The sequence below is a fragment of the Balearica regulorum genome, chromosome W (assembly GCF_011004875.1).
Source record: "Balearica regulorum gibbericeps isolate bBalReg1 chromosome W, bBalReg1.pri, whole genome shotgun sequence".
Lineage (NCBI taxonomy): Eukaryota > Metazoa > Chordata > Aves > Gruiformes > Gruidae > Balearica > Balearica regulorum.
In genome coordinates this window covers 25628655-25649545 of record NC_046219.1, presented here as the reverse complement: position 1 = coordinate 25649545, position 20891 = coordinate 25628655, and the positions used below count along the sequence as shown (strand labels likewise).

Sequence of the window (20891 nt, the reverse complement as noted above, 5' to 3'; positions counted from 1 at the left end):
GCCCACTGGAAACTGGAGTGCTATTTTTCCTGGAAGAATCCCCTTTTGTGATCATTTTTCCTTGCAATTCATGTACCCATGCCTCTAGGATCGAGGCAGATTTTCCACCCCACCTCCTCGTGTCCTCTCCGTGGTCACACAGTCAAAACCACAGAGTGGCCCATGGTGTGTACCATCTATATCCTCTCTCTTGAGCAGAGGAATACTTACTCCTAATAGCTGAGATATTGGTCCATACGGGTGGAGAGTAGGATATCTTCTCTTCTTGCTGGATCTTCTGGGACAGTTTCTCCACAGCCGAGACGAGGGAGAAAGAGAGACTTTCTTCATATTGCCAGTCAGCTAGTCAATTTCAATTTATCCACCATTGGCCCCTCTCCATCTTTCCAGGTCAGTACTGCATATGAGTTGGCATACGATGATGGTTCGCTCTGCACAAGTTTCAGCCACATGAGTCATGTGCATTGGACTTCATCTGGATCTGTGGTTAACGGCATGTTGTCCAGGTCATAATAAACCATCTCCCATACGGATAATTCCCTCAGGTACTGGATACTTCCCTCCATGGTGATCTACTTGCCTGGATGACATAGCACATGTTCACTGAAGGGTTACCCTTCCTTCATACCTAACAGAAGTTGCCTCCAGAGGCTGAGGGCCTGTGTTTTTTTACCAGTCACCTTGTCAATGCCCCCTTCCCTAGACAGGGATCCCAGCTGCTTGGCCTCCCTGCCCTCTAATTCCAGGCTACTGGCCCCGTTATCCCAGCATCGGAGCAGCCAGGTAATAATGTGCTCTCCTGGATGGCAGCTGAAATCTTTCCGCATATCTCTTAGCTCACTCAGGGACAGGGATCGGGTGATTACCTCTGGTTCTGCCTCTTCCTCCTGTTGTTGAGATGACCCTGGTTCATCGTCATCCCTTACTTAGTGAGCTGATTTTTTTTGTCTATTTCTTCTTGTGTGTAGAGGCAACCAATACTGGCACGGGTTGGTTCTCTGGTTCAGCTGCAGTGCCTTTCGCCAGGGTTTGAGTAGCTGCAGTGTCTGTCTCCGGGGTTGGAGTAACTGCAGTTCCTGTCACAGGGATTGGAGTAGCCACAGTGCCTGTCGCCATGATTGGAATAGTTGTAGTGCCTGTCAATGGGTTTGGAATAACCGCAGTGCCTGTCAGTTTGTTTTCCCTTTCTTCTCCCTGAGAGTGCTGCATAATATCGAACAGTGTTTGGTAGATACTGGCCAGGGCCCAGCACAGTGTGGTAAGTTGTGCGTCTTTAGAATAGCCACAGCATTTTCCTTTCAAATATTCTATCTCTTCATCAGGGTCCTGTAGTTGTTCAGGAGTGAAGTTCCAGACCATTGGAGGTGAGAATTTCTCTAGATACCTGCCCATATTCTCCCACATGCTATGCCACCCGTGACTGTCTAGCCTCGGGGCAGATCTCTGGATGGTATTCTTAAAACAATTTTTTGTAACTCTAAACAAGACCTGGAACACATTCAGGAGGCATAGCAATAGGAACATGCTGGTCTGAACATCCCAAGGATATTAAAAATTCTCAAAAGCTGTTGTAACTAGCCTGAAAGAGAAAGGAAAGGTGAAGATGAAAATATTCCCCCCTTTCTCCCCCATAGATTGGTTCTCCAGTGAAAAAAGACAGAGAGTGTGATTATTAATAATTTCCGGGAGATGGTGCCTGAGGTAGGGAAATGACAGCAATGCTGAATACACAGACCAAATCATTCTCATGGCCAGTAATGTTATCTTATCATAAGCCAGTAGTACACAATGCAGCAAAAGGAAAATCCTCATCCAGCTCCCAGAGATGATAAACAGCACTGTAGGGAATACATAACGCAAGTAAGGATTTCCATGACACAACCATGCGAACAAATAATACAACATTGTGACCAGTGACTATTAAACTAATATAATGAATACTTACAATGAATTTGTTTTAACATGCTCTGGATGATCTGTCGTTGTTTCAACTCTTTGGGCGCCATGTTGGGTGCCAGAAAGGACTGTCGTGGTTTAACCTGCCAGGCAACTAAAACAACCGCACAGCTCTTTGCTCACTCTCCCCGCCCCGCCACCCGCACCAGTGGGATGAGGGAGAGAAACAAAAAGAAAAAGGTAAAACTTGTGGGTTGAGATAAAGACAGTATAATAGGACAGAAAAAGAAGATAACAACAACTATAATAATAATAAAAATATAGAAAACAAGTGATGCACAGCAGAATTGCTCACCACCCGGAACCGATGCTCAACTAGTTCCTGAGCTGTGCTGCCTCTTGGCCAACTCCCAGTTATATACCGAGCATGATGTCATATAGTATGGAATATCCCTTTGATTGGTTTGGGTCAGCAGTCCTGTCTGTGTCCCCTCCCAGCTTCTTGGGCACTCCCTGCCTTCTCATTGGCAGGGCAGTATGAGAAGCTGAAAAGTCTTTGACTAACAGCTAAAAACATCAGTGTGTTATCAACATTATTCTCATCCTAAATCCAAAACACAGCACTATACCAGCTGCCAGAAAGAAAATTTAACTCTATCCCAGCCGAAACCAGGACACATCATAATATCTCTTCTTGCTTTTATATATAGCTTCAGCCGGTAGATTTCAAGATTATAGGAAAAACATCTGTAGTGTTGGAGCTGATGCTTTGTATGACAGAATTTTGCTTTTCTTGCTTTCTGCAGTGCTGATTCTTTCCCCTTCATTTTAAAGGTGTGAAGACACTAAATGGAGAGTCTGAAACACAGACCATCAACCAATCACAACAGAATGGAGAGAACACTGAGGAAAAGAAAGAGAAGTATGAAGTTGGCACTAAGAAAAAGTGAGTTAACGTTAGTAAGTGCACTGAACTAACCATTTCTGATTTGAAGCTCTTTAATCATGTTTAATTAATGTTTTCTTTACAGGGTTTTCTCCTCAATTTTATAGAAATATAATAGTATGTTAATTCAACTCTAGTTTTGAACAAACACTTTTAGGAGAAATGCTTCACTCATTTCTATGGTGTAGGTAGAAGGAAGTTCTATACGATGTTCTGCTAGTAGGCTAGATAGCTTGAGGTGGGACAGAGTTCTGTATACTCTTTCTTCTGTGGATTTCTACTATATAACAGAAGATAGGTAGAACCCGAAGGCAGTGGTTTGAACTGCCCTTAAGACATATCTAAGAAGGGTAGGGACACTAAGCAGGGAATGACTTCTTATTGTAAAGGTTGGTTTGGAAGTCTGGTCTGGTGGACAAGAACTCAGTAACTATCCTAAATCTAAGCCCCTTCCCTGGAAAAGGATACCATCTGACTATTTGCAAGGGGTCACGTCTGATTATTCTGCTATGAACGGACAATTAGTTGTGAAGATAAAGAACTAAAATGATTCAGTTCAAAGAAACAGAACTTTTGATTTCATATGCTGGTGAATGGAGAACATGTAAACAGTTTAAAAACTAGGATGACAATGAGATGAGAATACTGAAGACCAATTCTAACACACTGCTGAAGGAAAGAATGTAGAAGGCCTAAAACAAGAATACACTGCTTCAAAGATATGAAGGAAGTAATCACAGATCAAACATCTTTGACTGACATCCCAAAACACCCTTAGCAGTAAGTCTAGACATGTGCTTCTTTTACGAAATTTAAGATAGTAAAAACCATTGTGTATTTATATATTTCGTGTATGTATATATATTAAGAATATTTAATATTCTTTAAACTAACCTCTTTTCTTCTCCATCCTCTTAACGTCTGATTTCTTACATTCTTCTTTATTTTGCCTATTAAAACATGAAAGCATTTTTACAATGCTGTCTTCTAAAGTCTTGAGGGTTTTTTTAAAATTATTTTTAAATGAGATGTTTTGACATATTCAAACTGTGTGTAAAAATACAGAACTCAAACTCTGGTTTCTTCAAAGATCAGAATAAATTAAATATACATTTATTTATTTAGATACTGCAGATAAGGAATCCTCCAGATTAGCAGGCTATTTCCCCTAGAAGCAGCAAATGAAAATATTATTAAAATGCAAAAATTAAGATAAAACTGCAGTGTATGAAACAGATTGATGGAGAGAGAGTATTGTAAGGTGACCCAAATTTAAAACTGACATTCAAGTTTACCTCAGGGAATTATGAGAAAAATATTAATTATATGACACATAACTCCCACAGCAATTCTACTAAAAGAAGTACAGAAATAAGTAAGCTATAGCTATACCAGAATCTTTAAAGAAAACTCCTAAAATATTTTTATTCAGAAAAAAACCCCCAAACAAACCCTATTTATGAAGTCTTCAGTCTTGTTTTATCATAGACTTTCAAAGCCTTATTTTAATTGATATATTCTACCATTCTGTGAGTTTTTCCAAATGTTATAAAAATAAGCATCCATTAAATAAAAATCCTGCATGTATATCAGTTTCCATGCTCCTTTCACATTTTATTCAGATATTGAATCAGACTTTCAAAAGCTTAAGATTATTTTGGAAATCTGCAGAATTTTGTAAAACAGAGGGGAAAATTCTAAGATCAACCTTTAGCTGAACTTTTTCTTGAAGTGCTAGTTTGTTTTCTTCAAGTATTGCTATAGTCAGTGCTCACAGATTGTTTTTGTCCAGCAGTATTCGATGGGGGAAGCTATACTGTCAGCAGTGTTCTCCTTGGTTTTAGAAGCATGAAAGAGCTTGAGAGACTTGTGGTGTCCAGCATTCCTTTTAGCTGCCTGGAAGCTAAAACTTTGTATATAAATCTGTGGGACATGTTGACTATTAACTGCAGTAGGGTAAACTTAAGTTATGTTTTATCTCTTCTTTTAGATGAACAGGAGTTTGATTTTGCTCCAGAGGTAGTCTTGGAATTATTGGTTTCTGATTGGACAGCTTTAAAAAATGTCATTTGAGAGTTTTCAGCTAAATAATGATAATTACAATTGTTTGTTTTGCCTGGATGAGTGGCATACTAAAGGAGTACCTTTTATAAATAAGAGATCAGTGCAGGTTCCGAACCCAAGTTATGCAACACAGCACTGTGCTTAAATCAATGAGTTGTTCAAAATGCAGTATGACATTAATGCAGTGTGGCATCTGAGTTAATTGAAATTGTAAATGAAGCGGTTGGACAGTGGAACGTATTTGGCCAATCACTTGAAAACAAATGGACACTTTTAATAACTATCTCTCCAAGGTACATTTTTCATGACCTGTTCCACTTCCTTGTTTCTACAGAACCTGACAACACTTGGATTTTTGTAGTGGCAAGAGACAAACTGAGTCAGATTGCCCTTTTTATTTCCTGTTAAAAGCATAAGGCTATTTGGGTGCAAACACGACACACCAGTGGTCATTTCTGGTCAAAAGAAACTGAAGAAGAACATTTTACATACTTGCATAAGATGTCTTGACCAGGTTGTCTCAAACAAGCAACTATAGGCAAATTAAATCATATATTTCTTTAAATATTCCAGCACAATACTGTGCTTTTGTCCTTTAAAACATGCAAGTATATCTTCCAAGAACTGAGCCAGTGGTAGTGTTATGCAATCCCAAGCACAACTACAGGCTGGGTGGAGAATGGATTGAGAGCAGCCCTGAGGAGAAGGACTTGGGGGTGTTGATTGATGAGAAGCTCAACATGAGCCGGCAGTGTGCGCTTGCAGCCCAGAAAGCCAACCGTGTCCTGGGCTGCATCAAAAGAGGTGTGACCAGCAGGTCGAGGGAGGTGATCCTGCCCCTCTACTCCGCTCTTGTGGAGTACCCCACCTGGAGTACTGCGTCCAGCTCTGGGGGGCCCCAGTGCAGGAGAGACATCGAGTTGTTGGAGCGAGTCCAGAGGAGGGCCACGAAGCTGATCGGAGGGCTGGAACACCTCTCCTATGAGGACAGGCTGAGAGAGCTGGGCTTGTTCAGCCTGGAGAAGAGAGGGCTCCGGGGAGACCTAATTGCACCCTTCGAATACCTGAAGGGGGCCTACAGGAAAGATGGTGAGGGACTGTTTATCGGGGAGTGTAGTGACAGGACAAGGGGTAATGGGTTTAAGCTGAAGGAGGGTCGATGTAGGTTAGATGTTAGGAAGGAATTCTTTACTGTGAGAGTGGTGAGGCACTGGAACAGGTTGCCCAGAGAGGTTGTGGATGCCCCTATCCCTGGAAGTGTTTAAGGCCAGGTTGGATGGGGCTTTGGGCAACGTGGTCTAGTGGAGGGTGTCCTTGCCCATGGAAGTGGGATTGGATCTAGATGATCTTTGAGGTCCCTTCCAACCCAAACCATTCTATGATTCTGTGATTCTATGTTCTGCCAAAGTACGTTTCCCTCTATTCAAGAGATTGTGTGTGTGTGTGTGTGTGTTTACGTTGGCTTGAACTCTAAGATCCAGTTAGCATTGTTTGACTCATCTAAACGAAGAAATATCAAACCTGTTTACATAAACCCTTGTATGGCTACTTAAGAGCAATTTATTTGGATTAGCCATTATCAAACAATGTGTGCATAACACAAACCTATCTTGCTTAAACCAATGTTACTTTACAGTTTTTGCAGTAAAAGTCCACTTGTAAGCTTACCACTCTGACTAAACCGGTACACCTTTCGTGCTGAGAAATGCATATGCTGCACATGTTAAAACTCGAACAATCTGCAAACTATATTTCTGTTATGTGAAACTTGCTTACAATTTCATATGCAGTGTTAAATTGTTTAAAGAAGAGACCATTAAGCAGAGTAAACATGAGCAAAACATGAATTTACAAAACACTCATAAGCACTGAGTATTGCGTCTGAGCAAATGGCTTGTAAATGTCTCTTCAGTTCTGTATTTTAAATATTGCTGTAACTTTACTCCATTTGTTAACTAGAGATAAGATGCTTTCATATCTTTTTGAATATGTACTTGAACAATCTGATCCCAGAGCTAATCTTGCTTTGAGCCAGAGATTGAAGTTAGATGACCTCCTGAGGTCCCCTTCAACCTGAATTACTCTATGATTCTGTGCGTTCTAGAAAATAATGTATTCCAAGTGATTGTGCTTAAGAACTACTTTCAACTGTGTTGATAGGCATATATGTTGTTTCCTTAAGTTATCTTTTTAAAGTTTGGGACATGTTGAATTATTCATTGGTACTAAGAAAAGCTGTAGTTGGTAATGCATGTTAAATCAGCAAAAGTCAAGGTCTTTTCTGCAACATTGTTCAACAAGCTGCTTTGTTTCTTTTTACCAACTGAGAGGATGAATAGCTGAGGATGTTGGCACAAATATGGTAGTAGACTGAGGAGCAACACAGTTGTACCTGCACAGACGTGCATTCTTTAAGCAAGGCTGTGTCTTATGTACAAAGCACTGAATTGAGTTTGCCTAACAAATATTAATGAGGTAGCTACCTAGACCAGAAAAATGGAAAATAATGATTTTTAAAAATGAAACAAAAAAAAAATCAATTTATATCCATTATGCTGACAGAGGAAGTTGCAAGAAAGTAAAAAGAAAAATAAACCTTTTCACATTGTATCAATATTAGATTTTGTGCTTAATAATTAGGCATCAGGTATAATCTAAACTATGCACAGTCATTAAGATAAGCTACTGCTCCTTACTTTTACTGAAGTGGAGCTCCGTATAGTTCCCTAGATGCATAAAATATGAAATCTATTTAAAAGTAAAGAAGACTCAGCTCTCATGAGACCCTACCTGGAGTACTATGTTCAGCTCTGGGGCCCTCCAGAATAAGACAGACATGGACCTGCTCGAGCAGGTCCAGAGGAGGGCCACGAAGATGATCAGGGGGATGGAGCACCTCCCCTATGAGGACAGGCTGAGAGAGTTGGGGTTGTTCAGCCTGGAGAAGAGAAGTCCTCCAGGGAGACCTTATAGCGGCTTTCCAGTACTTAAAGGGAACCTATGGGAAAGATGGGGAGGGACTCTATCAGGGAGCATAGTGATAGGACGAGGGGTAACGGTTTCAAACTGAAAGAGGGTAGATTTAGATTAGATATTAGGAAGAAATTCTTTACTGTGAGGGTGGTGAGGCACTGGAACAGGTTGCCCAGAGAGGTTGTGGAGGCCCCATCCCTGGAAGTGTTCAAGGCCAGGTTGGATGAGGCTTTGGGCAACGTGGTCTAGTGGAGGGTGTCCCTGCCCATGGCAGGGGGGTTGGAACTAGACGATCTTTGAGGTCCCTTCCAACCCAAACCATTCTATGATTCTATGAATACCAAAATAACACGTGACAATTTATTGCAGAAATCAAAAAGCATGTCAGATTTACATAATAATATATTAAGAATTGCAGAACTTATAAAAACAATTTAGTGCCTTTGGGACACTGGAAAAGTTTAGGTTTGCCCCAAGGAAGAAATGTGTTTAGGTTTCTAGAGAAAGAATAACTGACAAGGAAGAAACAAAATCACTGGGTGTGTGGGTGTGGGGGTGGGTGGGTGTAAATAAATCTAGATTCTTGTTAAAGGATAGAGAAAGGTTATAATTTTATTGTTATAGATGAAGGGGACCATTTCCTTCTCCTAATTCCCAGAATTTTTACCTCATTCTCCCCCTTCCTCCTCCTTCCCAAGAACTGTGTGGATGGGAACATCTCAATGCAACTTCTTCACCCACTTGTGGAATAGGTCTTGAGAATGGGTCAGATCAATTTCTTCCTGCTGTCCCAACTCCCTAAGTTTCTGGCAGGATCTTCTCTCCATGCTAGTGCTTGGTTCATTTGTGATAATTTATCTTCTGACTGCAAACTGCTAGATATTACTCAACTGGCTTTACAGAGCCAGAGTAGCATAAATCATAACTTCTTTCTTGTTCTATCTGACAGTATAGCCTCCAGCTGCCAGACAGAGAAGGAAGTGTTTTCCAGGGAACCCTATGTATTCCACAACCTGAGCAACTTAATTCATGGCTATAGAATTTTGATATAAATCTCGGTCTCATGTATTCAAGACTACCACAATGTACAGACACTATGTATTAAAACATACTCACGTCTCAGATTCCACTTGCTCCTCTTGCTTACACTTTATTTCCGTCAGTTCTCTCTCATGTTGGCCTTGTAGCATGTTTCTTCTGTGAGCTCCTTGAAAGTTTCTCCCTCCTTTTTTCTTCTGTTTTTATTTAGGATTTTAGGGTGAGAAGAGAGAAGGAGTCTTTAGATTACTGAACGTCAAAAACATTAATAGTTAAACCTACCTGCTCTAGATGTCTACACATTATTGCTCTAGTCCATGAAACACCCTGATGAGAGTTAGCATTCCTCTGTAAGTCCAAATCTTTTATATGCAGATAAGAAGATGAGTTTTATTAGTGCTTTCTCTCAGATATGGAGAAGAATATCCCAAACACCAAAAAACCCAAAGCCATTCCCAAATGATCAGCTAGAGACAGCTTCCTATCTCTCAAAAATATATTTCACAGACCCCACAGATTCTCAACACTCAGGACAAAAAAATATATGCATTCAAGTAAGCATATTTAAAAAATCCCAAACAGCAAACTTTTGCTATCAATAAATCACTTACATTTAAATCCAACTTAAAAAAAAAAAAAGTATTAGATTTATTTTATTTGTAAATATCTAGAAGTTATTGAAAAGATTATTTGACAGAAAGGAATTCTGCAACTTCTCATTTCCAAGACGTGCATCTATATTAGCCAGACACAAAGCTCCAACACTTAATAGACAAAATTGAAGACCTATTATTAGCTTTAAGAAATATTTTCAGTGAACTACTGTTCTTTACAATAAGTAAGTCAATAAAGAGCAATATACCTTATCACCTTCACGTTCTCCTTCATCCTCTTCAGAATCAGATGCTGATGCAGAACCCACTTGGGAAGTATTTCTCCTTTTTGGTTCGGTCTCCCTCTTTGCTTCTCTTCTATCAAATTCCTTCCTCGACTTGTCTTCCTCCTTCTGACTCTCCTCATCTTTTTTCCCTTGTTTTTTTGGCTTTTCTTCCAGTCCTTTTTTCTTTGTCTTCTCCTCTTCATGAACACTAAAACACAGTAAATTATTTAAGCTTTATATTCATTATCTATACCCAGTTTAAAAGAGAACTTAGCTCTCAGTTCAGGAAGATGTACTTTTTAGTTTTTACTATCAAATACTCCACCTGCACAAAGTTGGCTCACTCTTAGATCTTTCATTTCATAGGATCATAGGATAATTCAGGTTGGAAGGGGCCTCTGGAAGTCTCTTGTCCAACCCCTTGCTGGGGGTGACTCAGACCAGGTTACTCAGGGCTTTCTCCAGTCTGGTCTTGAAAACCTCCAAGGATGGAGACTGGACAACCTCTCTGGGCAACCTGCCCCACTGCTTTACTGCCCTCAGGGTGAAAAAGTATTTCTCTATATCCAGTCTGATCCTCTCTTGTATCAATTTATGACTGTTGCCTCTCATCCTCCCACCATGCACCGTTGTGATGAGCCTGGCTCCTTCTTGATGAACTCCTCATAGGTATTGGAAGGCCGTTATTAGATCTCCCCCAAAGCCTTCTCTTCTCCAGGCTGGAAAAGCCCAGTTCCCTCAGCCCCTCCTCATAGGACCCAGCCCTCTGACCAGCTTGGTGGCCCTCTGCTGAACTCGCTCCAGTTAGTCGGCATCTTTCTTGTATTGGGGGACCCAGGATTCTAGATGTGGTCTAACAAGTGCTGAAAAGAGGGAGATAATCACTTCTATCAATCTACTGCTGTGGTGGGTTGACCTTGGCTGGCTGCCAGATGCTCACCAACCCGCTCTGTCACTCCCCCTCCTCAGCAGGAGAGGGGGAAAAAATAAGATGAAAATCTCATGGGTCGAGATAAAGGTGGTTTAATGAAAGAAAGCAAAGGCCGTGCCCAGAAACAAAGAAAAAAAGATTTATTCTCTACTTCCCATCAGCAGGCCATCTCCAGCCAATTCCTGGGAAGTAGGACCTCAGTACGCATAGCCTTAATAACAAATGCCCCTCCTTCCCCTCCTTTCTTTTAGCTTTTATTGCTGAGCATGTCATCATATGGTATGGAATATCCCTTTGGTCAGTTTGGGTCGGTTGTCCCAGCTATGTCCCCTCCCAACCTCTTGCCCACCCTCCAGCCTTTGGGGGGGGGGTAGGTGTGTGGCAAGACAGCCTTGATGCTGTGCGAGCACTGCTCAGCAATAGCCAAAACATTGGTGTGTTGGTGTGCTATCAACACCGTTCTAGCTACAAATACAAAGCACAGCACTATGAGGGCTGCTATGGGGAAAGTTAACTCCATCCCAGTTAACTGCCTACGCTCCTGTTCATACAGCCAGGGATACCGTTGGCCTCCTTTGCTGCCAGGGCACACTGTTGGTTCATGGTCAGCTTTCTGTCTACCAGGATCCCCAGGTACTTTTCAGCAGAGCTGCTCTGCAGTCAGTCCCCAGCCTGTACCATTGCCAAGGGTTCTTCCTTCCCAGGGGCAGGACTTTGCATTTGTGTTGGTTGAATTTCATGAGGTTTCTGTCTGCCTGTTCCTCCAACCTGTCTAGTTCCCTCTGGAGGGCAGCTCTGCCCTCAAGTGTATTGACTGCTCCCCCCCTCCCCCCCAATTTGCTGGCATCTGTCACCTCCTCCAGGTCATTGATAAAGATGTTAAGCAGGACAGGTCCCAGGATAGACCCCTGCAGTATTCCACTTGTTACCAGCCTCCAGGTAGAAAACAACCTATTAACCCCTATCCTCTGAGCCCAATCATCCAACCACTTTTTTAACCATCTGGTTGTCCACCCATCCTGACTGCAACATCCAACTTATACTGAGTACTACAAGGAAAAATGCTGGGCAGGAACTCAGTAAGTCATGACAGCTCATCAAATGCAACCACATGGTTTACAATAAAGACAGGCATTTTATATAAAAAGCCAACTCACGTGTCGGTCTCTGAAGGACAAGGTGGTTTCACCAATTTGGGTCTCCCTCTTGGTTTTGGAACCTTTACTTCAGTAGCTAATTATACAAAAAGAACAGGTTAGTCTACAGCCACCACCCATTCCTTATCTAAAGGGATTGTTTCTCATGCCAACGCATAGAAGCAACACTTGAGTCAAACTCAGTAGGGTAAATATTCTATTTAAAAAAAAAATCAAATGTTGGAACTGTGTATCAAAGTTTAATCGAGATCTCTTTGAAAAATTAAAATCTCAACCAACACTTTGGTACTTTAAGATAGCAGTCTAAGAGATTTAAACCATCTATTCCTGTGCCTTTTCCACCCAGTGCACTCAGAATGGCCCTGCCTCATGTTACACAGCTAATAAAAAAAATAAGCCTGAAGCAAGAGAATAATAAGTGGAATAATAAGACAATAATAAGTGGAGGGAAAAAACTTAAGTAATTTAGTGTGCAAATCTAAACTCAGACAATTTATTAGTAGTAGTTTTAAGAGCTTCATGGAGTTTCCATCCCTTTCCCTGAGAGTAAATCAGTGTCAAGAAATTCTACCACCACACGGAGGTATACAGCACAGTTCTACATTTTCTCAATTTCACCGTGTTTCAGTGTTAAAGCGAGCTAAGTAGTTTATCCACCTTCTCGACATTTATACCCTTCGAATTCTGTAAAATGAAAATACTTAGTATGCTGCCATTATGGATTGAAATTTATGGAACATGCTTATCTGCTATCCCCAGTGAACATTCTGTTAGGAAATAACCTAACAGCCCAGTGAAGTGCTGCTGGTGTTAGTGTGGAGCACTGCTAAGCAAGAGATGCATGCACCATATTAATGTGAGAGAATGCTGCACAGTACATCATCTAGTAACACATTTCCCATAGGGTGCCAAAGCATCTCTTGTAAAGGTCCTTTCCTGCTCTTACAGACAATAGCTTGTACAAACACAATTCATTTGAAAGATAGATATACTCACACACACATTAAAATATTAAAAATGTTCATTTAATAAATGTAATGAAAGTGGGTGAAGTACTAAGGTAAATACTTCATTTCCTCACATCTAGTCTTAAATAGCTTGCCTTGGGAGCTAGCTATGGTTGCGCTTTCTAAAAGTTATTTTCATAATGCTACCAGATACAGGTGAGTATAAAGTATTAAATTATCTGTTTCCCAGACTAAATGCTCATATAGCATATTTAAGTGCTCCAATAAATTTCCCCATGTCAGCAGTAAACAAATTTAAAACGATTCCTTCAAGAATACTTGCAAACTTGCCATAAGAATTACAATTAAATCTATGCTACTTTCACAAACAAGTACTGCAGAACTATTAGCAAAATCTTTTAAATTACATGCTGCTTCTAATACCTATATTGTCTTCTCAGTTGTCTAATGGTCTACAGAAATTTCCTTTAAGCGACTTTTCAGCAAAATCTCTCCAGCTCTTCACTTGTTTTTACTGTCCTCTGAGCTCTACCTATAGACAGTCTCCCTCTCCCCATTTTTTTTAAAGCTTGTCTTGTGGATATTCTAACACAACTGATCATCGAATCATAGAATGGTTTGGGTTGGAAGGGACCTTAAAGATCATCTAGTTCCAACCCCCCCCGCCATGGGCAGGGACACCCTCCACTAGACCACATTGCCCAAAGACTCATGCAACCTGGCCTTGAACACTTCCAGGGATGGGGCCTCCACAACCTTTCTGGGCAACCTGTTCCAGTGCCTCACCACTCTCACAGTAAAGAATTCCTTCCTAACATCTAACCTAAATCGACCCTCCTTCAGCTTAAACCCATTACCCCTTGTCCTGTCACTACACTCCCTGATAAACAGTCCCTCACCATCTTTCCTGTAGGCCCCCTTCAGGTATTCGAAGGGCGCAATTAGGTCTCCCCGGAGCCCTCTCTTCTCCAGGCTGAACAAGCCCAACTCTCTCAGCCTGTCCTCATAGGAGAGGTGTTCCAGCCCTCCGATCAGCTTCGTGGCCCTCCTCTGGACTCGCTCCAACAACTCGATGTCTCTCCTGCACTGGGGCCCCCCAGAGCTGGACGCAGTACTCCAGGTGGGGTACTCCACAAGAGCGGAGTAGAGGGGCAGGATCACCTCCCTCGACCTGCTGGTCACACCTCTTTTGATGCAGCCCAGGACACGGTTGGCTTTCTGGGCTGCAAGCGCACACTGCCGGCTCATGTTGAGCTTCTCATCAATCAACACCCCCAAGTCCTTCTCCTCGGGGCTGCTTTCAATCCATTCTCTGCCCAGCCTATAGTCATGCTTGGGATTGCACCGACCCACGTGCAGGACCTGGCACTTGGCCTTGTTGAACTTCATGTGGTTCACACAGGCCCACCTCTCCAGCCTGTCAAGGTCCCTCTGGATGGCATCCCTTCCCTCCAGCGTGTCGACCACACCACACGGCTTGGTGTCGTCGGCAAACTTGCTGAGGGTGCACTCGATCCCATTGTCCACGTCGCCGACAAAGATGTTGAACAGTGCTGGTCCCAGTACCGATGACCCCTGAGGAACACACCTCGTCACCGTTCTCCACTTGGACATCGAGCCCTTGACCACAACTCTTTGAGTGCGACCATCCAGCTAATTCCTTATCCACCGCGTGGTCCATCCATCGCATCCATGTCTCTCCAATTTAGAGACAAGGATGTCACGCGGGACAGGGTCAAATGCTTTCCACAACTCCAGGTAGATGACAGCAGTCACTCTTCCCTTATCCGCCAACGCTGTAACCCCATCATAGAAGGCCACCAAGTTTGTCAGGCACGATTTGCCCTTAGTGAAGCCATGTTGGCTGTCACCAATCACCGCCTCATTTTCCATGCGCCTGAGCATAGTCTCCAGGAGGATCTGCTCCATGATCTTGCCAGGCAAGGAGGTGAGACTGACTGGCCTGTACTTCCCTGGGTCTTCCTTTTTTCCCTTCTGAAAAATGGGGGTTATGTTCCCCCTCTTCCAGTCAGCGGGAAGTTCGCCCGACTGCCAGGACTTCTCAAATATGATGGAGAGTGGCCTGGCCACTTCATCCAGCAGTTCCCTCAGGACCCGCGGATGCATCTCATCAGGTCCCATGGACTTGTGCACCTTCAGGTTCCTTAGATATTCTCGAACCTGATCTTCTCCTACAGTGGGCGGTTCTACATTCTCCCCGTCCCTGCCTTCTGTGACCTGGGCAGTGCAGCTGAAGCCCTTGCCAGTGAAGACTGAGGCAAAGAAGTCGTTGAGTACCTCAGCCTTCTCCATATCCTGGGTAACCAGCTCTCCCGCTTCATTCCGGTGGGGACCCACATTTTCCCTCGTCCTCCTTTTCTCACTAACATACCCATAGAAGCTTTTCTTGTTGTCCTCGACATCCCTGGCCAGACTAATTTCTATCAGGGCTTTGACTTTCCTAGCCTGCTCCCTGGCTGCTTGGACAGTTTCTCTGTATTCCTCCCAGGCTCCCTGCCCTTGCTTCCACCCTCTGTAGGCTTCCTTTTTTTGTTTGACTTTGCCCAGGAGCTCCTTGTTCATCCACGTGGGCCTCTCGGTGTTTTTGCCTGACTTCCTCTTTGTTGGGATGCATCTCTCCTCAGCTTGGAGGAGGTGACCCTTGAATATTAGCCAGCTGTCTTGGGCCCCTCTTCCCTCCAGGGCTTTGTCCCATGGTATTCTACCAAGCAGGTCCCTGGAGAGGCCAAAGTCTGCTCTCCTGAAGTCCAGGGTAGTGAGCTTGCTGCGCACCCTCCTCGCTGCCCTGAGGATCCTGAATTCCACCATTTCGTGGTCCCTGCAGCCAAGGCTGCCCCTGAGCTTGACATCCCCTACCAGCTCCTACCAGAGAGGAGGGTCTGCCCTGCATATCGGGCCCTTTGTACCCTTCAGAAGGGAGTCCACTACGAGTATAACTCTCCTTTTCTCCTTTGTTGGGGTGGTCACGACCCGAGGCATGGGCCTTTTGGGCCTAGGTGCTACCTCTGGAGTAGCTTGACTGTCATCCATATCCTCGCTCGAGTGGCCTTCCACAGCCAGAGCCTGGTACCTGTTGCACAGGGGTACGTGGGAAGGCGAGGTGGACGAGGAGGAGAAGGTTCGCCTGCCACGCCGCGCGTGGACTTGTTTCCATTCACTCCCCTCTTTGAGGCTGCTGCCTTCTGCCTGGCGAGGGGAGGATACAGGGTCCCCTTCACTTTGGCTTTGGTCTGTTAGGTGTCCCTGTTTCTGTCTTCAGGGAGGGCAGAGCTTGGCTCCACCAGTCTATCTCTCAGCCTCTCTGATGCTCCTTAACCTCTCCACTTCTTCACGGAAAGAAAGAAATGTACCAACTTTATACATCTTTGATTAATATAAACCTGTGTGAAGCCACAGTGAAACAGAGGTCTTAATGCATAGTCTATTAGTTAGCAGAATCCTATGGAGGCTTTCTTAAAGGTGATACTTGCAAGGGGATACAATGATCCTTATTTCAGAGGACCCAGCATAACCATAAACATTTTAAGGCCCTTTATGTGCTAAATTGCTAAATACCTCAGGTTGCCATGCAGGATAGTTTGGGGGGTGGGGGGGTGGGGGGTGTGTCTCTGTGTGTGTATATATAAAAAAATAAATTGGATGTTTACATATTAGGAAATATTCTGTAATACTCTGGAGATCTGGGGGCAATAAATCCTCCGACCATCCCTATTAAGTTATTTTGTATGGGGAAAAATAAATAAAATTCCATTTTGTTTAAAGTTACCTGCTGGTCTTCGTCTTTTAGGGCTTACTTTTGGAGTCACAGCCACTGCAGCTGCTACCACTGCAGCTTCCGCAGCTTCAGCTTGCTTTTCAGTCTAAAGAAAGCAATTCATGAATTAAAACCATAGACCCTCTGCCCATAAAGCAGCTATTTCTTACTTGCTTCCTAAATATTGCATAAAGTATATTTCTAAACCACTAAAAAATAAACTGGTTTAGTAGAGTAAGGATGCATAAAAAGCCCAATAGTTTCTGGATAAAAATTCATAAATATTTGGGACAAAGCACTCTGTTTGTAAGGGAGAAAGTAAACCTTAAATGATTGTTGCAATGGTCACTGCCAAAAACTTGGAGCAATATGCTGCAATCATTCAGGTTTTATAACTCAGTGGAAGAAACCCCACTGCTAAAATCCAGGAGGAGGATGTGAAATGTTGTCTAGCAAACCAATACATTAGTGCTGATTGGAGTGAAAGGAAGCTACAAGCTTGAATGTGCACGCTGCTGATGGCATGGTCCTTCGGTCAACACAAACTTCCTTTTCTTTTTCCAGCACAAAAAGAATATTGGATTCCATCCTCTACACTTCCAAGGGCATCGAGTCTGGTACCGGTACCAGTGTCAGAACTACAGTAAAAAACTGTTTGGCTTACTATTCAGGAATGCCTGAATGGAATACAAATTACATCCTGAATAACTGCAGTTCACAGCTTGGCATGTTGACTTCAGCTCAATTGGTGTGTGGGGGAGTGTATGTGGGGGCACAGTCCTCTCAAGGAGAGAAGCTGACATCACTAACTGCTTCAGTCTTCCAAACTTCATCTACTGCTGACTGTGCATCAACACACTGTGATTCTAGTCTTATTCCAGGTCAATGAATTTTAACGTAAGACTTATGTCTAAAATTCTTTATATGGCTATTAATCTTGCTTTATTATTTTTCTAGAACATCAGGTGAAGAGAGAGAGCTTGAAAATCCAAAGGAATCTCTTTGAAAAGAAACAATGCCACTGGAGTCTTTTTTTTTTTTTTTAAATACAAAATAAAAGTTATTAAATTTTGCATTTGAAATCTACGGACCAAAAGTTTTAAAAATTTTATAAGCATAGTATTTTAATGTTAAATTTTGTGGAATAACAGCCCCTTTAATCTTCATTTGAAAAGTATTGAAATGCTTTGCTGACGGTTTTATCCAGTATTAATAAGTAATACACATCTCAAAATCCCATTCAGAAAATAGGAGACGGAGTTGCAGTATGTTTTAATCTGACTCCTGTATGTTTGTCCAGTTAATCGCAGGAAAGAGTGTAAATAGTTTTTCAACTGCTTAATTGCTTCATTTGTATAAAACATTCTCTCTTCCAGTCATACTGACCTGTTAGTGTGTAGTTTTTCAACATGTGTCAGGATGGCTTTTTACTGTGCTTTGTACAAGTTGGAAACATTGTTTTTATAGCAGTTAATGTTAAAGTTTAATTTTGTTCTTTTAAAACATTGTACCAAGTGATGCTATGTACCAATTGTACCAATTTATGCTGTGTGAATTCTCATAGTATGGTTTTGGTATTATAGATGTCATACTAGGAAGAAATCTGGTGTTTTCACTGAACCTGTTGATGATGCCCAGAGAGGTTGTGGAGGCCCCATCCCTGGAAGTGTTTAAGGCCAGGTTGGATGGGGCTTTGGGCAACCTAGTCTAGTGGAGGGTGTCCCTGCCCATGGCAAGGGGGTTGGAACTAGATGATCTTTAAGGTCCCTTCCAACCCAAACCATTCCATGATTCTATGATTCTATGATGATGCACATTGGTTAGAAAACAGTCTTGAATGCTTTTTAAAAAAAATAAAGTCTTTAAGAATCAACTTCTTTGTATGAGTTTAATGTTCAAATTGTATAAATTAAGATATTCATAAGGGATGGAATGTCTAAATCAAAGCTGTTAAGAACTTTTCCTTGGCATGAACTTGAAGGGTTTAGAACTTAGGTTTTCCAAAAAAACCTTGTAAAGATTTCTGAAGGCAAAAAAAGGAAGGAGACAGAGAAGTGCTACACTTGTAAAATCCCTTATCCCTGCCCCCACTCTTGTGCAGCACACACCCACCCACCCTTGCGCTCTCTCTTTCTCTCTGCCCCCCTGGCCCCCCTCTCTAACCCCTGTGCTGTCTCTGCCCCCTGTGCTCTCTGCCCTCCTCTGGTTTTCTTGTCCTACTGAGCTGACATCACTCGAATAACTACACTGATGTTGGAGGCCCACTGTTTGACCTTCGGTATGTTGCTATGTAGTTGTTAGGGTTGTAACTTTTGTTAGATGAAGCACAACAAAGCAGGTGTTATAAAAAACATAATTGGCAGAAATAGCAGAACTAAACTTATACAAGAATATTTGCCTGGCGACTCGCTACACTAAAGATGAAATAATCTGGAAGGTGCTCTCCACCTCATAAAACACATCCACCTCAGCCCGAAGGGAGGCAGCATGACTCTGCCTTTGGGGATGCCGGGGACCATGCTCCTGCCTCGCCAGAACGGACTCATACTCCTCCCAAACTCTGACAACTGCTGCTCCTGTCAGCAAGGAAAGGGGAAGTAGAGATAGCCACTTTTCCTGTAACTTTGTAGTGTTCTTTGCATTAATAATCACTCTTTCACAGGGACAATAAATATCCAAACTCCTTCACACAGAACCAATTACTGCATAGTAATCAATGCATGCGTTTAGTCTGTCCAGACCTAAACAATGACATTACTAAAACTGCTGTCAGAAGTGGGATCCGAAGGAAGCTTTGGACTGTGAAAAGAGGATTGTACAGCTGTAGTGCATCCAACAAATGGCCGCAATGCAGAGACTACCTACAGCTGCCAAATTCATTTGCCGGGTGTAATCTTGCAGATCTTGAGGGTGGGCCCTCAGGGGTAAGAGTCCAGCAGGAAATAGGTTTAGTACTCCTACTTGAGGTCGGATAGCACAAACATTTTGAAACTTGTTCTAACACAAGAGCAAGGGAACCTGGCAAGTGACTCCTGAACCTGGATGGGATGAGGAATGGGTGCCTTTGGCTCAGTGCCTGGTTTGGATGCATCCTCCAGTGGCTTGGGAACTGAAACCCGAGCACACCAAGAGCCTGAAAGAATTGGCAGTCCAACTGGGAAAAGGCTTTAATGCCTTGTACTGGGTCTGGCTGGGCTGGAGTTAATTTTCTTCATAGCAGCCCTTATGGTGCTGTGCTTTACATTTGCAACTAAAACCGCGCTGACAACACACCAATGTTTTAGCTATTGCTGAACAGTGCTTGCGCAGCATCAAGGCCTTCTCTGTTTCTCACACTATCTTGCTTGGGGCATTGGTCTACCCATGGGAAGTGGTGAGTGATTGTCTTTGCATCATGTGTTTTTTCCTTTGTTTCCTTCACCTATTAAACTGTCTTTATCTTGACCGACAAGTTTTTTCTCAGTTTTGCTCTTCCAATTCTCTTCCCCATCTCTCAAGGGGGAGTGAGTGAGCAGCTGGTGGGTGTTTTGCTGCTGGCTGGGGTCAACTCACCACATGCCTACAAGGAAATGATGAAAAATGCACCACACTGATGTGGGGGTGTGCCTTTGCATGCTGGCCTCTTTTAGAATGGAGTTGTAAAGGCCAGCTGCAGGTGTGAGAAGCAGCCGCTCCACTTAGCTGGAGTTGCCCCCTTAGTCCAAAGTAGGCAATGGAAAAGGAAGGGAACAGAACAATTAATGCAAACATGTGTGTGTGGGGTGGGGAAATGACAGTGTCAGGGATCATCATGGTGGCCCATCCACCTCTGGGGGTACATTGGAAGGAGAGGAAGAAACTGAAACCCTATTATCTTTACGTAGTGCTGATTTCTGAGACTGTATTGGGTCTGGCTGGGATGGCGTTAACTTTTCCCATAGCAGCCTTCATGGTGCTGTGCTTTGTATTTGTAGCTAGAAAGAGGTTGGGAGGGGACATAGCCAGGACAGCTGACCCAAACTGACCAAAGGGATATTCTGTACCGTATGACATTGTGCTCGGCAACAGAAGCTAAGAGAAAGGGGTGGTGGGGGGGGGGCATTTGTTATTAAGCATTTCTCTTCCAAAGTGTACTGAGGCCCTACTTCCCAGGAAGTAGTTTGACATGGCCTGCTGATTGGAGGATGGGAAGTAGAGAATAAATCTTCTTGTTTGTTTGTTTGTTTGTTTGTTTTATTTGTTTGCTTTGCTTCCAGGTGCAGCTTTTGCTTTCTTTCATTAAAC

The 20891-nt window shown here is 42.9% G+C and overlaps 2 protein-coding genes and 1 long non-coding RNA gene across 5 annotated transcripts in view; 1 reads left to right on the top strand and 2 right to left on the bottom strand.

Moving 5' to 3' along the window:
- LOC142599175 (lens epithelium-derived growth factor-like) overlaps positions 1-18498 on the top strand; it is a 163031-nt gene extending 144533 nt beyond the window's left edge. For 2 of the 3 annotated variants that reach the window (XM_075739013.1, XM_075739010.1), the window contains exons 15-16: positions 2731-2842; positions 17586-18498. In XM_075739013.1, the coding sequence (XP_075595128.1) occupies positions 2731-2842; positions 17586-17634 (161 nt within the window). In that variant the 3' untranslated portion in view covers positions 17635-18498. Of the gene's footprint in view, positions 1-2730; positions 2843-2927; positions 3710-17585 lie in introns of those variants that run through there. The other variant, XM_075739011.1, reaches the window with a different exon arrangement.
- LOC142599224 (uncharacterized) overlaps positions 1-20891 on the bottom strand; it is a 620151-nt gene that overhangs the window by 418725 nt on the left and 180535 nt on the right. The gene's annotated exons all lie outside the window — the stretch shown is intronic.
- The window catches only part of LOC142599197 (lens epithelium-derived growth factor-like), a 93248-nt gene that overhangs the window by 34346 nt on the left and 38011 nt on the right, over positions 1-20891 (bottom strand). The window contains exons 4-8 of the mRNA XM_075739103.1: positions 16641-16734; positions 11886-11961; positions 9780-10005; positions 8996-9114; positions 3737-3792 (exon numbers count right to left, since the gene is read on the bottom strand). Coding sequence (XP_075595218.1) covers positions 3737-3792; positions 8996-9114; positions 9780-10005; positions 11886-11961; positions 16641-16734 — 571 coding nt within the window. The remainder of the gene's footprint in view (positions 1-3736; positions 3793-8995; positions 9115-9779; positions 10006-11885; positions 11962-16640; positions 16735-20891) is intronic.